The following is a 15,665-nucleotide window of genomic DNA, read 5'->3' as shown; positions in this document are numbered from 1 at the left end:
ATTGTATCTCAGAGCATAATCAAAGTGCTTTCCCACCTCCAATATCTTTGGGATAACTAGGGTTGCCATACGCCTGGAGTTTCCCAGACGTGTCCGGCGAAATTAGTGTAGGGGGGAATTTTGAAAAATGGGCAAAATGTCCAGGGAATCCCCCCACCCTCAGTTCTTGAAATATGGCAACCCTAGATTAGCATCTCACTTGCAAGACAGGTGCGCCAACTCCCATTGCAAAGCTGGAATCACACTTGTTGGTGTTTGGTCATTTAGTCGTGTCCAACTCTTGGTGACGCCGTGGCCCCAGAGCACGCCAGGCACTCCTGTCTTCCACTGTCTCCTGGAGTTTGGTCAAATTCATGCTGGTAGCTTCGAGAACACTGTCCAACCATCTCATCCTCTGTCGTCCCCTTCTCCTTGTGCCCTCCATCTTTCCCAGCATCAGGGTCTTTTCCAGGGAGTCTTCTCTTCTCATGAGGTGGCCACAGTATTGGAGCCTCGGCTTCAGGATCTGTCCTTCCAGTGAGCACTCAGGGCTGATTTCCTTCAGAACGGATAGGTTTGATCTTCTTGCAGTCCATGGGACTCTCAAGAGTCTCCTCCAGCACCATAATTCAAAAGCATCAATTCTTCCGCGATCAGCCTTCTTTATGGTCCAGCTCTTACTTCCATACATCACTACTGGGAAAACCACACTAAGAGGTCACAGATCCCACCGTTAAGAATGTGCCACCCGCCTTTGCCATGTATCAATGGATGGGTGAGCCTCAAAGACAGATGGATTTACAAAGGAACTTCAACCTTCATCCCCTTTTTGTGGCTCAGCAGCACACAACTGGTCCTCCAGCCATCCACCCTACCATAGAGTTGTCTACATTTTTGGCTAGACGGGCCCCTGCTAGGTTTGGGTGGGTTTGATGACCTTGAGAGCAGGAGAATCGTACTTCAGATTATCCGGCCAGAGCTGGGATGTAATCGTTGCAAGACTAAGAAGCGATTTTTCACATCAGTTGCGCCCAAGTTGCTGAATGTGCTGTTGGAATTGAGGAGGCGGAATGAGTCCATTGTGGCAGAAGCTTTTTTAAAGCCACACGTTCTTCACAACTGATGGAGATTGACTGGCGCAAGAGATCTCAGTGCCCACTCCAGTGGAGGCTGGTTCACTAGGGCAGATGTGGCAGGGCTGCAAAAACCCTCACTTGCCTTTCTTCTTAACTTACAACCAGTCCATCCGCTTCCTCCCTCCTCTCAATGTTGCCCTTGTAGAAGGCAGCAGTGAGGAGGATCATGGGGAAACAGGAACTAGAAATGGGTGGCTCTGCCTGTCATTGGGCTCTCTGGCGCCACCTTCTGTTGGGCTCCCTGCCTTTTGCCCAATCATCCCCAAATAGGCACCTGCGACCACTGGCCCCTTGCTTAGATAGGTTGGTTTTTTTAAAAAGGTGAATTCATGAAGAGGAGACTTCTGTCAATGGATATTGGCCATAACAAGTGGAACTTGCAACAGGATGAGGGCTCTTGTTTAAGAGGCTGGCCAGCCATGCCCACTTCCTGGGTACTCCATTGCATCTGGCAACTCCAGATCAGTTATTATTCCATTACTAGAGCAGGCGCAGACCTCAATGGACAGGGTTTTTTGGGGGGAGGAAGGCTCCCCCTCCTTAGAGTTTCCCTTACAAAATACTTTGCTTTGTACATTAAGCCAGCAGAACTATTTGTGTGTGTCTGTACGCACCTGCGGCTTACATATTCAAACCTAGCTACCAATCTGAATGTTTTAAATGTTGCTGTTTCTTTTGGACCATCCTTGGTAAGTTACTCCCTCACTTCCTCTCAAAGACTATCTTCTAATACTAATAAGTACACATCACTCATTTTTAAATGGGCATGCTCATTACACTTTTTCAAATTTAAGAGTGAAATCTAAAATACTTTAAATTCAGTAGAATTGTTTTGGTATCACTGTGAATCAGCTATAACTGGGGTGGGGGGAGAGAAGAGAAAACCCCCCCTTTTTAATACATATTTCAAAAGTCATTATTTCTTAACTATTTCCAAACACTCAACACTCAGGAAATGTTTATAAACGTAAAAAACTTCATTATTATTTTTTAAAATGGAACATATGTATTGCGGCATAAGCCTCCCAAATGACCCCCTTCTGTCCTTTGTGCCTAAACTGAGATGATTTTTTAAAAAAATAATAATATCATATTTAAATATGCAAATGACGCCTGTCTCCTAACACACCATACGGGGCGTAGCTTAAGAATAGCCCCTCCCTCTTTCGGATCGTTCTATTCCGCCCACGCCGCGTGATTCGGTCTTCCTCGTCCCGTCCGTCTCTTTCCACCGCCCCCTTTTTCCGCTTTCCTCAGTTGGTAGCGCCCGCTTTCCAGGAAGCGGCGCCTGCGACGTCCCCATTGGTGCGAGGCGGGCGGAGGGCGGCGGGACGGAATGCTCAGTTCCGGACGAGACCATTAAGGCCGGCAAAGGGAGGGAGGCGTTGTTGAGTGCTTCTTGCTGCTGCTGCGGAGTTCTTCCTTGCAATGGCCCAGACGCCGAAGCTGATCTTGCTCTTCAGCGGGAAGAGAAAGTCGGGCAAGGACTTCGTGGCCGAGGAAATCCAGAGCCAGTAAGCAGCCCCGCGGGGATTGCACAAGAGCGGGCGGGAGGAAGCCTTCTGCCCCCCCCGTGCATGATGGCGGGTGGCGGGGTGGGTGGGATGCAGGCGAAAGACCACCCACCGCTCCACGTGCGCGCGGGATCCGGCGGGGAGAGACCTTCCCAAACCTCTATTACCCCCATTTTTTAATTTTCAAGCCTTTTCTAGGGGTGGTGGCAAGACTTCTCTCAATCTCGTGTCCGCAGCGAACGTCTGAACCCGGAGCGCACGCGAGATCGGCCCCGACCTCCCCTCTCCCCGTGCTTAGGAGAGGAAAGAAGCGACAGCCCACGGTCCCCCCCATTTTTTAATTTTCAAGTCTTTTTTTGGAGTGGTGGTGGCAAGACTTCTCTCAATCCCGTTCCCGTGTCCGCAGCGAACGTCTGAACCTGGAGCGCACGCGAGATCGGCCCCGACCTCCCCTCTCCCCGTGCTTAGGAGGGGAAAGAAGCGACACCCCACGGTCCCCCCATTTTTTAATTTTCAAGCCTTTTTTTGGAGTGGTGGTGGCAAGACTTCTCTCAATCCCGTTCCCGTGTCCACAGCGAACGTCTGAACCTGGAGCGCACGCGAGATCGGCCCCGACCTCCCCTCTCCCCGTGGTTAGGAGGGGAAAGAAGCGACAGCCCACGGCTTAGGGATGGGGAGCAAGGCGGTCTTCCGTGTTTCCTCCTTTTGTTTCCTTCCTCCCCCTTCACACGTGACGCAACACGCGATGGGGCTGGGAGAAGGTTGCGGGGAAGTGTAGAAAAGTTGGCATGGCAGCTGGAAGGAGCCCACCTTGCAGGGGTGTGGGGAAGAGGGAAAGCCACGAGTTGCAGGAGTTTAATCCAACGTTAGTCCTTAAGGTAAAGGCCGAGGGCCTTCTGGTGGTTCCCCCATTGCGAAAAGTGAGGTTACAGGGAACCAGACAGAGGGCCTTCTTGGTAGTGGCACCCACCCTGTGGAACACCCTCCCTTCAGATGTGAAGGAAATAAGCAGTTATCCTATCTTTAAAAGACATCTGAAGGCAGCCCTGTTTAGGGAAGTTTTTAATATCTAATGCTGTATTGTTTTTAACATTTGATTGGGAGCCACCCAGAGTGGTTGGGGAGACTCAGCCAGATGGGCGTGGTATAAATAATAAATTATTATTATAAAGGGATCCCTGACTGTTAGGTCCAGTCATGGATGACTCTTGGGTTGCGGCGACGCTCACCTCGCTTTATTGGCCGAGGGAGCCGGCGTACAGCTTCCGGGTCATGTGGCCAGCATGACTAAGCCGCTTCTGGCGAACCAGAGCAGTGCACGGAAATGCCGTTTACCTTCCCGCTGGAGTGGTACCTATTTATCTACTTGCACTCTGACGTGCTTTCGAACTGCTAGGTTGGCAGGAGCAGGGACTGAGCAACGGGAGCTCACCCCGTCACGGGGATTCAAACTGCCGACCTTCTGATCGGCAAGTCCTAGGCTCTGTGGGAAAGCAGGCAAGATCCACAGTCTGCCAAGCCCTTCCCTGGAGGGAGGTGATGTTCTCAAACTTTGCAGCGCATCTGATGGGAAGAGACTAGGCCTTGTTTAAGCCAAGACAGAGTTCAGAAGAAGAGCCTGGCTGCTGGGATCAGGCCAGTGGTCCAGCATTGTGTTCTCACAGTGGGTGACTGTCCCCATGGAGATGTTGAGATTCGAACCTGGGACCTTTAGCATGCAAAACAGACTCTCTGCCACTGAGCTATAGCCTAGAGGTCAGCAAACGTTTTCAGCAGGAGTCCGGTCCACTGTCCCTCAGACCTTGTGGGGGGCTGGACTATATTTTGAAAAAAAATAATGAACGAATTCCCATGCCCCACAAATAACCCAGAGATGCATTTTAAATAAAAGCACACATTCTACTCACGTAGAAACACCAGGGAGGCCCCACAAATAACCCAGAGATGCATTTTAAATAAAAGGACACATTCTACTCATGTAGAAACACACTGATTCCCGGACTGTCTGTGGGCCAGATTTAGAAGGTGATTGGGCCGGATCCAGCCCCCAGGCCTTAGTTTGCCTACCTACCCATAGCCCTTCTCCCCTAAAGGGTCCTTGAGGACGGAAACTTCTGCCATGTTTGGATCTGCTTCATTTAATTTTTTTCTCCCCTGACAGGTTGGGCCCTGATGTTTGCACTATCCTGCGGCTGTCAGAACCCCTCAAAGAGCAGTATGCCAAGGTAGGTTGTGGCTCCCTCAATTTGTACCCCTTTATCTTTCCTTTTATATGCATAATAGCATCCTTGCCGAGTTAGGCCGAGAGTTGGAAAAAAGAAGGGCGACCGAAATAGATCGAGGGGGGTTGCGCGACTCCCCTGTGAGAGAAGGTTGCAGCAGCATTCGGGGACTTTCTGTTTCAGAGAAAAAGGCAGATGAGAGGGGACACGATGGGAGTTTATAAAATCCCGCGTGTCTCGGAGAGTTGTACTTCTCCCTCTCCGGTAATACTCACTGAAGCTCAGCAAAGCTGAATGCTGGAAGACTGCTGACAAATAAAAGATAAACAAACAGTGGAACTGTGGAACTCCCTGCCACAAGAGGCAGTGATGGGCCCCAAAGTTGGTGGCTTTAAAAGAGGGCTGGGCAAAATTCCTGGAGCAGAGGGCTATCAATGGTTATTAGTCCTGATGACTATGTTCTGCATACACAGCAATGCTTCCGTTTACCAGTTGCTGGCAATCGCAGGAGGGGAGAAAGTTTCTCTTGTGCTTGGGTTCTGTCTCTGGGCTTCCCATTGAGTCATCTGGTTGGCCACTGTCAGAACAGGAAGCTGGAATGGATGGGCCTTTGGATAGCTTTCTAGGATAGCTTTGCTGACAGCCTCGGATAGATTCCCTCTCTGTCTCTTCTCCTCATAATAATAATAATAATAATAATAATAATATTAATAATAATAATAATACAGCGGTACCTCGGGTTACAGGCGCTTCAGGTTACAGGTGCTTCAGGTTACAGACTCCGCTAACCCAGAAATAGTACCTCAGATTAAGAACTTTACTTCAGGATGAGAACAGAAATCGCACGGCAGCGGCAGCAGGAGGCCCCATTAGCTAACGTGGTACCTCAGGTTAAGAACAGATTCAGGTTAAGAACGGGCCTCCGGAACGAATTAAGTTCTTAACCCGAGGTACCACTGTAATAAATAATAATAATAAATTTCTTTATACCCCGCCCTCCCCGGCCAGAGCTGGCCTCAGGGCAGCTAACACCAGTAAAATTACAGTAAAATCATAATGGGGGGGGGAAACAATTTAAAATACATGTTAAAATGCAATTTAAAATGCAGTCTCATTTTAAAAGTAGGCCATAGATCAAAACCATAATGGGAGGGAAACGTAAGGGTCAGACTGAGTCCAAGCCAAAGGCCAGGCGGAACAGCTCTGTCTTGGAGGCCCTGCGGAAAGATGTCAGGTCCCGCAGGGCCCTGGTCTCTTGTGACAGAGCGTTCCACCAAGTCGGGGCCAGTTCTGAAAAGGCCCTGGCCCTAGTTGAGACCAATCTAACCACCTTGCGACTTATGGACCTTAAGGTCCTCCGTGGGACATACCAGGAGAGGCGGTCCCGTAGGTATGAGGGTCCTAGGCCACATAGGGCTTTAAAGGTAAAAACCAGCACCTTAAACCTGACCCTGTACTCCACCGGGAGCCAGTGCAGTTGGAAAAGCACTGGGTGAATGTGATCCCGCAGTAAGGAGCCTCACCACGGCATTCTGCACCTGCTGGAGTTTCTGGGTCAGCTTCAAGGGCAGCCCCGCGTAGAGCAAGTTACAATAATCAAGCCTGGAGTTGGGGGGGATGAATGAATTCCTGTGCCCCACAAATGACCCAGAGATGCATTTTAAATAAAAGCACACATGCTACTCATGTAAAAACACACTGATTCCCAGACCGTCCGTGGGCTGGATTTAGAAGGCGATTGGGCCGGATCTGGCCCCTGGGCCTTAGTTTGCCTACCCATGCTGAAGAGGGAACAAGGCTTAGTGAGCGGGGAGGAGCCTATGGCAGAGAGAGGCCCAGAATCAGAGACAGAAGTGGAGGCTGGAGAGGACGGTGGGGGGGGGGCAAGCTTCTGAAGACACCAGGGAGTCTCCCCCTCCTGCTGCGGCCAGACACACTGAGGTGTCTCAGATTGCTTGGGGAGGACTCAGCTGTGGGAAGGCAGGGCCCTTCAATCCTCACAACTGCCTCATTGGGGCAAGCAAGACCTGCTGATAATAATAATATAATCTATTATACCCCACCCATCTGGCTGTGTTTTTTCGCCAGCCACTAAACAGGGCTGCCTTCAGGCATCTTCTAAAAGTCAGATAGTTGTTTATTTCCTTGACGTCTGATGGGAGGGCGTTCCACAGGGTGGGCGCCACTACCGAGAAGGCCCTCTGCCTGGTTCCCTGTAACTTGGCTTCTCGCAGTGAGGGAACCGCCAGAAGGCCCTTGGAGCTGGATCCAGGCTGAACGATGGGGGTGGAGATGCTCCTTCAGGTATACTGAGCCGAGGCCGTTTAGGGCTTTCAACACTTTGAATTGTGCTCGGAAACGTACTGGGAGCCAATGAAGGTCTTTCAGGACCGGTGTTATATGGTCTTTTTGTATAAACAGTTAACTTCACTGACATCAGGTGGTTTATTGGTTCATCGCTGGCATACACCTGACTCCAGCTCCTGACAGTATTTCACGAAGAAGTGAGTCCCACAAGTTACTTAGGAGTAGACTCTTGGATTGGTCTTGTTTGCCAATTGTTTTCATCCCGGAGCTTTGATAACTGGTTTATAGGAGCACGGCTTGGACTTCCAGCGCCTCTTGGACTCCAGCTCTTATAAGGAGACGTATCGGCAGGACATGATTCGATGGGGAGAGGAGCGGCGCCAGACCGACCCGGGATTCTTTTGCCGCATTGTGGTCGAGGGCGTTACACAGCCCATCTGGGTAAGGCTGAGCGGTGGCAAATTGCTGGTGGCAGGGATTGATTCGAACCCAGGTCCCCGGATGTTAACCCGCCAGTCTTCCCACGCAGATAGTGAGTGACACGAGGCGAATCTCGGATGTGGAGTGGTTCCAGGACGTGTATGGGGATCTGGTGAAAGTGGTGCGTGTCGTAGCCACGGAGGAGACGCGAAAGAGACGGGCCTGGGTGTTCGTAATGGGTGAGTGAGCCACAGGCAAGGCAGCCTCTTGTTTCTCTGCTCATTGCCCAGTCCAGGGCTTGGTGTGCAATTAGGCTTTTAAAATTCAGTGCAAAACAAAAACCCACATTTAATCATTTGACAGTTCTTTGCAGTAATGAGAAAAAAGCCCTGCTCCAATAAAAATAATAGTTCAGAGCATAATATTTTCTGCAAGAAAATTACTGAACCTAAAATGGCAACCTTTCCCCCCTATATACATGGAATGGCAAAGTTGTCGTCACACAGCCCCCGTTGGAGGGCTTGTAGTGCCTCATCACAGTCCTGGATTTGCATGAAGAAACAGGGTTGGGAAGGTGAGAAGCGAGCTTAGTAAGTTCATGGGTCCCCAGCTTGGGTCGTTGGACTACAACTCCCATCATCCCTGACCACTGGTCCTGCTAGCTAAGGATGATGGAAGTTGTAGTCAAACAAGAGCTGAGGGCACAAACTTGAGAAACACTGCTCTGGGGGGTTAACCCTGGAGAGATGCAGCAACATAGTGTAGACAAAACTGGACTAGACTGGAACCAACGAGGTTGACCTGCTATAAAGGAGCTTTCTGCACCCCTAAGGACTGTTCTTCCTATATATATTAGGTGAGCAATCAAGTCAAAGCTAATCCGCTTTGACGATGCTTCTGAACACCAGGTGCTGGAAACCAACGAGGGGACTGGTGCTCCAGTCCTGCTTGTCTGGGCTTTCCGTAGGCATGGAATTATAGAATTGTAGAGTTGGAAGGGACCCAAGGGTCATCTAGTCCAACCCCCTTCAAGGCAGGAATATTTCCAAGACCTTATTTGCAAAATGAATACAACCCAGGTTGTTAAGAAAGCCCAACAGAGACTCCATCTCCTCAGAGTATTGCGGAAGAAGGATGTCAATCAACATCTGATGATCTTCTACCGGTCAACAGTAGAAAGTGCCCTTTCATACTGCATCACGGTGTGGTACGCTGGTTTGATATCATCTGGTAGGAAGTGCCTACAGAGGGTGGTGTGGGACGCGGGTGGCGCTGTGGGTTAAACCACAAAGCCTAGGACTTGCTAATCAGAAGATCGACGGTTCGAATCCCCACGATGGGGTGAGCTCCCGTTGCTCGGTCCCTGCTCCTGCCAACCTAGCAGTTCGAAAGCACGTCAAAGTGCAAGTAGATAAATAGGTACCGCTCCGGTGGGAAGGTAAACGGCTTTTCTGTGCGCTGCTCTGGTTTCGCCAGACCCGGAAGCTGTACGCCGGCTCCCTCGGCCAATAAAGCGAGATGAGCGCCGCAACCCCAGAGTCAGCCGCGACTGGACCTAATGGTCAGGGGTCCCTTTACCTTTACAGAGGGTGGTGAATATAGCACAAGATATTGTGGGCTGTCCCGTGAATCCGCTGGATGAAATAGCGGAAGAACGTTGCCTCAGGAGAGCAAGGAAAATTCTCAAGGATGATTCACACCCTGGCCGGCACTTTCTTGATCTCTTGCCCTCAGGGAGAAGATATAGAAGCCTGATTAGCTGCCCTAACAGGGTAAAGAACAGCTTATGTCGTGGGCTGTTAGGCTGCTGAATGAAAAGATAACAACAGGGCAATTGACTTTCGGGTTTGGTGTGTGTGTGTCAGTAAACGAGGGGAATTATGACTAAGAGAGCTGAGTGGCGGGCGCTCAAGTAATCTCACTGTATACAAGTTGCACAAGTGACAATAAAGTATTTCGATTCAGCTGTCCCATACGGGGATCGTGCCTGCAACCGTGGCACTATCAGCACCACACTCTCACCAGCGGAGCTATCCTGGCATCTCTGGTCAGGATGGTGGCCTTATCCTGCCATTCCTATGTCCTATCCGCTCTTCCCCACCACCTGAATTTGGGAATCTTGTGTCAATAATGATAGTAATTTTATTATTCATATGCTGCCCATATGACTGGGTTGCCCCAGACACTCTGGGCGGTTTCCAGCAAAATATAACCCCCACTACAAAACATCTAACATTAAAATTTTCCCTATACAGTCGTACCTTGGTTTTCGAATAGCTTAGTTCCTGAACGTTTTGGCTCCTGAATGTCGCAAACCCGGAAGTGACTGTTCCAGTTTGCGAACTACTATTTTTGGGAGCCGAATGTCCAACAGGGTTTCCGCAGCTTCTGATTGGCTTCAGGCGCGATTTGGTGTTTGAAAGTGTTTTGGAAGTCGAATGGACTTCCGGAACGGATTCTGTTCGACTTCCAAGGTATGACTGTACAGGGCTGCCTTCAGATGTCTTCTAAAAGTCAAAGAGTTACTGATCTCCTTCAGACACTCCTTTAGATATAAAAGACTAGTGAGGTAAGGTGAGAATATTCTCTGCTAGAAAATTCTCAGAAGAATATTCTCCACAAACTGTAAATTCTAATGTAAGAACCAGTTTTACAAACCTTAAAAATCTAGTAAATAATAAGTCAAGCTGTGATATTGCCAGTGTAAGTAATGAATAATGATTTATTTTTTTTGATCCACTTACATTACATTGTGCCATTCACCATTGGCAGTTCTGAAATGTGAGCTACAGAAAACATTTTCATGTTTAGTTTTAGTTTTAAAAATGCTATTCATTTAGTTTAATGAACATTTGAATTTGTTTGTATTTCAACTATAAGTAATAGCCTTTTTTTCTGTCTTGGTGTGACCTTATTCTTAGCAATTCTATACCTTTGGCCATACAGTGTGATTTTGTTTTTACAGAAAGTAGCTTTAATGCTTTATACACTTAAAGTACCTAGGCCTATACAATTATGTGTAACAGCATGTGAGATGGCCTTGATTTAAACAGTTGATGTTTCTATATTTTTATTTAGTGCCAGTAACTGGTTTTTGCGGTGCCATTCTATGGTACCAGGTGCCATTTACCAGAGATTCACATACTGAAATATATTACCATATAATGATAATATATTTAATGTTAATGGCTTCTTTTTTATATGTATGCCTATAGTTTTGCTTTTCAAGCTTTGTTTTAGTCACCAAATCAGTCATTAAGTGTTAGCGCTATTAGAAGCACAAGATAGCCTATTACTGAATTTACTTGTATCAAACCTTAACATGCCAATCTTTTTTTTTGACTTGTCCTATAACATGTACATTCTCCTATTTTAAATGAAAATTCTCTAATATTCTCATTAATTGAGAATATTCTTGAGAATATTTTCCGCAAGATTGCAGTGGTACCTCTGGATGCGAACGGGATCCATTTGCATCCTGAAGTGAACGCAACCCGTGTTGCCGCTTCCGCGCATGCGCGTGCTGTCATTTTGAGCGTCTGCGCATGCGCGAGTGGCAAAACCCAGAAGTAATGCGCTCCGTTACTTCCGGGTCACCGCGGAGCACAACCCGAAAATATTTAAGCTGAAGCGTATTCATCCCGAGGTATGACTGTATTCTTGAGAATCTTAACATAACCATACAGCAAGGATGTCCAACAGGTCGATCGCGATCTACTGGCAGATCCCCGGAAGGTGGGTAGATTGTGGTTCATCTCTGGCTCCCTTTCCTTGGCATCGCTAAAACTTCCTCCTGCCTTGCCCTGCCCTCCATTGTTGTTTGATCTCTGGAAGGGAAGATGGAGCTTTTTCTGTGCTGCTGGTTTCATCCATAGCGATATTTTTGTGAGTGACTTTACCCCTTTGTCCCTTGCCTTTAGCCCCCCCCAATGGAATTTTGCCCCCCAAAGCTTTTTTAAAACCCCTTAAAAAACAGGGCTTTCCTCCTCTCTAAAAAAAAAAGCCCAACAACTTTGAACCCCCCAAAAACAGGGGTAGAGCATTGCCAGTTTTTAAAAGTAGATCGCAGTTTCTTGAGAGTTGGCCACCCCTGCTATACGGGACCGAGACCATTTAGCACCAGCAAGTCAAATGTGAGGCATGCCCAAAGTAAAGGAAGGATTGAACTCTGATTAATAAGAATACACACAGAGGCTTGAACCAGCAAGACTATGGGAAGGGTGCGTATAATAATCTCTCTGTCTCCAGCCCCTGGCCCAGGTCGTATTATTCACAAAAGAGCTTTTTACAGAGTGTTCGTAAGAACCAATCAGATTTATTCTGAGCATTTCCACAGACCCCATGTGGGCACAAAGTTAAACTACAAACACTAGTTAAGCATGTATACTTTTGGGGTAAATGAATGAAAACTACAAAGGAGTGTATTCAGCAACCCCGGAGGTCATAAACAATCAATACACATGATAAGAAGGATGCCCAGGAGGACAGCAATCATTATCACCTTCATGTGAAACCTTTTTCCTGGCCCTAAGATTAACATCCTAAGATTAACATATCAGAAAAGCTACAGCAAAGAAACTGCCCACTGTCTTTGATGACCCAGGACGCCTGCCTGCCTGTCTGTGTACGTGCCTGGTCAAGAAAGAGGAATGGAACAGGGATGCAGAGGTGTGGATTGATCAAGAATCATATCAAAATAGTTTAAACCCAGTCAACGCAATGCTTTCATTGCTGACACAGATGGCTTACTCTATATTTGTTATAATTCCTCGTAGCAATCCCACCTGATCACTACAAAATGGCCAACTTTTGCCTGTCTTCTCCACCCCAGGGATTGACGACGCGGAATCCGAATGTGGCCTGGATCAGGGCGTGCCTTATGACTGGGTCATCACCAACGACGGAGACCAGCTTTCCCTGGACGCTCAACTGGAGAAACTGCTTCAGTTTATCCACAGCAAGCTGTAGCGCAACCCAGGGCCCTTGTGTTATCTCCACCTCCTTCTCTTTCTCTCTCTCTCTCTCTCTGTCTCCCTCCACCCCACCCTCCATTCCTTCGGGACCTGGGCTGGGGTTTGGCTGCGTCACCAAAGAAAGAGAATCTGGAGAATGCCGCCGTAGCCACCGGGCTGCAGTTAGGTGCGCCTCAAGGCAAGGCATTTCTGGGTGGGGTTGTTTTTTTTGACACCCACCCCACCCTTCTCTTCCTTTCATTTTGGAGAGTCCATTCCAGCGAGTGCCATAATCCAGTGCCAGTTCTTCCCTCCCCGGGACTCCATTCCAGGCAGGGTGTGCATCTCCATCCTGGCCGGCTGCTCGCTTGTGTGTCATTTCCGCGGGCTGTTCTTTTGCACTCGTACCTGGCACTGGCGCCTTCCCCACCTAGCATCAGGTGGGGGCTGATGTTTGCAGGAAATGTATGTTTGTGCTGTGGGGAGTGGGCGGTTTTTGGTCCGTTTCGGGTTTTCCTTCCTCCTTCCCATCTTGGGTCGCAGTTTTAGACTTTTACAGCTTTCGGCCACCAGGGGGCAGAATAACCTCAAGCTTAACACTTCTACGGCTCTGTTTCCCCGGACAAATCTTATTTCGTAACCCTTGCCTAGCTCTGTGCCTGTCAATCATCCTGTCCACCTGAATCCGGCTGGATAGGGTCCCCTCGGCGGGTCGAATTATATGCATGTTATTTTCAGGGGGCATTTTCTAGTCCTGTTCCTCGTCCCAGATTCAAGCTGATTTTTATCTGAGACAGGAACGCTTTGGAGTGATACTTTTAGCTGCTTCTGCTAATGACTGACCACACACACTTTCCCTAAGGTGGGGGGAATCGCTGTGCCTTATTCTTAAAAGTGCTGACCTCCTCCTGTTCTCCTCGCTTGCCCGGCTCCCCAACCGAATCCTTAATTTGGAAATCATCTCACCAACTTCTTCCCTGACCAAGGCTCCTGTGCCTTTTCCTTGCTGTGTGATGGGAAAGAGGCGGGGGACAGAAATTCAACAGGTTGGGATCAAACCGGAGTGGGAGAGCTGAGCCTGTTGGATTAATCCCCAGAACATAAACGACACAGGGCTTTTTTACTCGGATGGGAACGTTGTTCGGCAAGTACTGAAGGACACAGGAGCCATGATGGGGAAAGTAGTTGGCAACGCGACCAAAATGGGTTCTAAGCTGAGAAATTGCAGGACAGGCTTTTGCTGCTGAAGAGGACGTGGGGGGGCAACCAAACTGTGTGGGAATTGAGTGTTGAGTGCTTGGGCTGGGGTGAGATAGTCACGTGGGCTGGTGTTGGGAGCAAAATTCTGGACAGGGTGAAGGTTTGCTATTGATGCAACCCGATTTGCCCCCGGGCTACAGAATACCTAGCATATTCCCTGGCCATGTTTGTACATCATGCCAAACCACGGTTTAGTGTCACGCGAATGAGCCTAATCCCCTCTAGGGGTCGTGCGTTTCCCCTCTCCTTATCCTCTCACACAGCCAGAAAAGGAGGATTTCAGAAGATTCCAATTCCCCTTAAACTTGCCATGTCCAATCCCAGTTTCACCATAGCAAGGGCTCGTTTCAGCAAGGCAACTTCAGGAAACCATGGTTTGCATTTGGCATCTTTTGACACAGACCATAGTCGAGCCGTGATGCTCATTCAGATGCAAGCTTGCAACAGCTTCTGACACTGTCCTGGCTGAGCAGGAGGCTGAGGGTCGTGGGAGAGGCGCTCCGGCTCGATAACTCTGCACTAAACCGTGGTTTGAGTGTAACGTGCAAACACAGCCCAGGTACACGGGACAAGGTCCTCTCTCTGCTCCTTTCAGCACACCTGACTTCCTTCCCCGCACCGCAAACTGGATGTGCGGCTGTATAATCTCTTGCTAATGCCACTCACTGCTCAACCAAATGCCCATCTCCTCTCTTCCCCTCTGGAGAGGAAGAAGATTGTTGTACTCAAAATAAAGCTTTGGATTGGTTACAGTTTCCGGCTCTCGTCTGTCTAGAATAGTCCAGTTTCCGTCAGGTGGGTCTGAGTCTCGTTTGCTCAGGTGCAGAACGTGGAGTCGGTCAGGATAGTTCTTGCACAGGGGTCAGCCAAACTCAAGGTTTCCTCCATTTGAGGTTGCTGGCCTTTACATCGCCCGTCACCCCTGACCACTGGCCTGCCTGGCTGGGGCTGATTTGAGGCTGTTGTTTTTCCCCTAGCTATCTGTGAAGTGAATGAATGAATTTTATTATTACGGTCACAGACCAGTTCCGGCTCACTTACAATATCAGGAAAATCATAAAACACAACAGGAATACATTGAATGGCAATTGGGTATAACAGAGACAATATAGATATAGCGGCAGTTTAAAATATATATTAAATCTTGATCACTAAAATAGAACCTAAAATTGTCATTTAAACCCTTAATCATTTTGGTAGTACAGCTTGTTCCCTAAGTTTTATGGCAGTCGCACAGAATTTGGCCACCCTTTGTGTGATCTTTAGATCCTTGTCCTCTACCAGGAATTTTTGACTGACTGACTGACTGTCTACAGGTTATCTATCTATCTATCTATCTATCTATCTATCTATCTATCTATTGCTTTTGTATTTTTTCTTCAGGTTACTCATGGTTTTCCCCCTCCACAACCCTGTGAGGTAGGTTAGACTGAAAAGTACAGTGGTACCTCAGGTTAAGTACTTCATTCGTTCCGGAGGTCCGTTCTTAACCTGAAACTGTTCTTAACCTGAAGCACCACTTTAGCTAATGGGGCCTCCCGCTGCTGCCGCACCGCCGGAGGACAATTTCTGTTCTCATCCTGAAGCTCTTAACCCAAGGTACTATTTCCGGGTTAGCGGAGTCTGTAACCTGAAGCGTATGTAACCCGAGGTACCACTGTAGTGCCTTGCTTGCTTAATGGCCAAGTAGGGGTCTGAATCCTGGTCTCTCCTGGTTCCTAGTCCAACCCCCTAACCACATCACCACCACTGCCTCTCATCAAAGACAGCAAGCTTTGGAAACTAGCCATTTCAGATTAACAGCACTGCATTTATTTCCACTGGAAAAAGGGGAAGCATGGGTATGAATTGGGGACCTCGTGATCTGCAGTCAAA

General features: G+C 48.5%; 1 protein-coding gene across 1 annotated transcript; it reads left to right on the top strand.

Annotated features, from left to right (window-relative positions):
* The first annotated feature begins 2,392 nt into the window (after window positions 1–2,392).
* Window positions 2,393–14,542, top strand: PMVK (phosphomevalonate kinase). The gene is made up of 5 exons (XM_080984879.1): window positions 2,393–2,629; window positions 4,791–4,854; window positions 7,447–7,599; window positions 7,688–7,817; window positions 12,410–14,542. The coding sequence occupies exons 1-5, from the start codon at window positions 2,544–2,546 to the stop codon at window positions 12,544–12,546; spliced, it is 570 nt and encodes a 189-aa protein (XP_080841005.1). The 5' UTR covers window positions 2,393–2,543; the 3' UTR covers window positions 12,547–14,542.
* The last annotated feature ends 1,123 nt before the right edge of the window (window positions 14,543–15,665 follow it).

The sequence above is a fragment of the Podarcis pityusensis genome, assembly GCF_964106645.2.
Source record: "Podarcis pityusensis genome assembly, chromosome: 16".
NCBI lineage: Eukaryota > Metazoa > Chordata > Lepidosauria > Squamata > Lacertidae > Podarcis > Podarcis pityusensis.
The sequence above is the reverse complement of the archived record's forward strand: the minus strand, read 5'-3'. Positions and strand labels throughout refer to the sequence as shown.

Bases quoted from the DNA above. Each gene is read 5' to 3' on its own strand.
- PMVK (XM_080984879.1), top strand. From the start codon at position 2,544: ATGGCCCAGACGCCGAAGCTGATCTTGCTCTTCAGCGGGAAGAGAAAG. The intron at 2,630-4,790 runs GTAAGCAGCCCC...CTCCCCTGACAG, and splicing joins GCCGAGGAAATCCAGAGCCA to GTTGGGCCCTGATGTTTGCA. The intron at 7,600-7,687 runs GTAAGGCTGAGC...CTTCCCACGCAG, and splicing joins GCGTTACACAGCCCATCTGG to ATAGTGAGTGACACGAGGCG.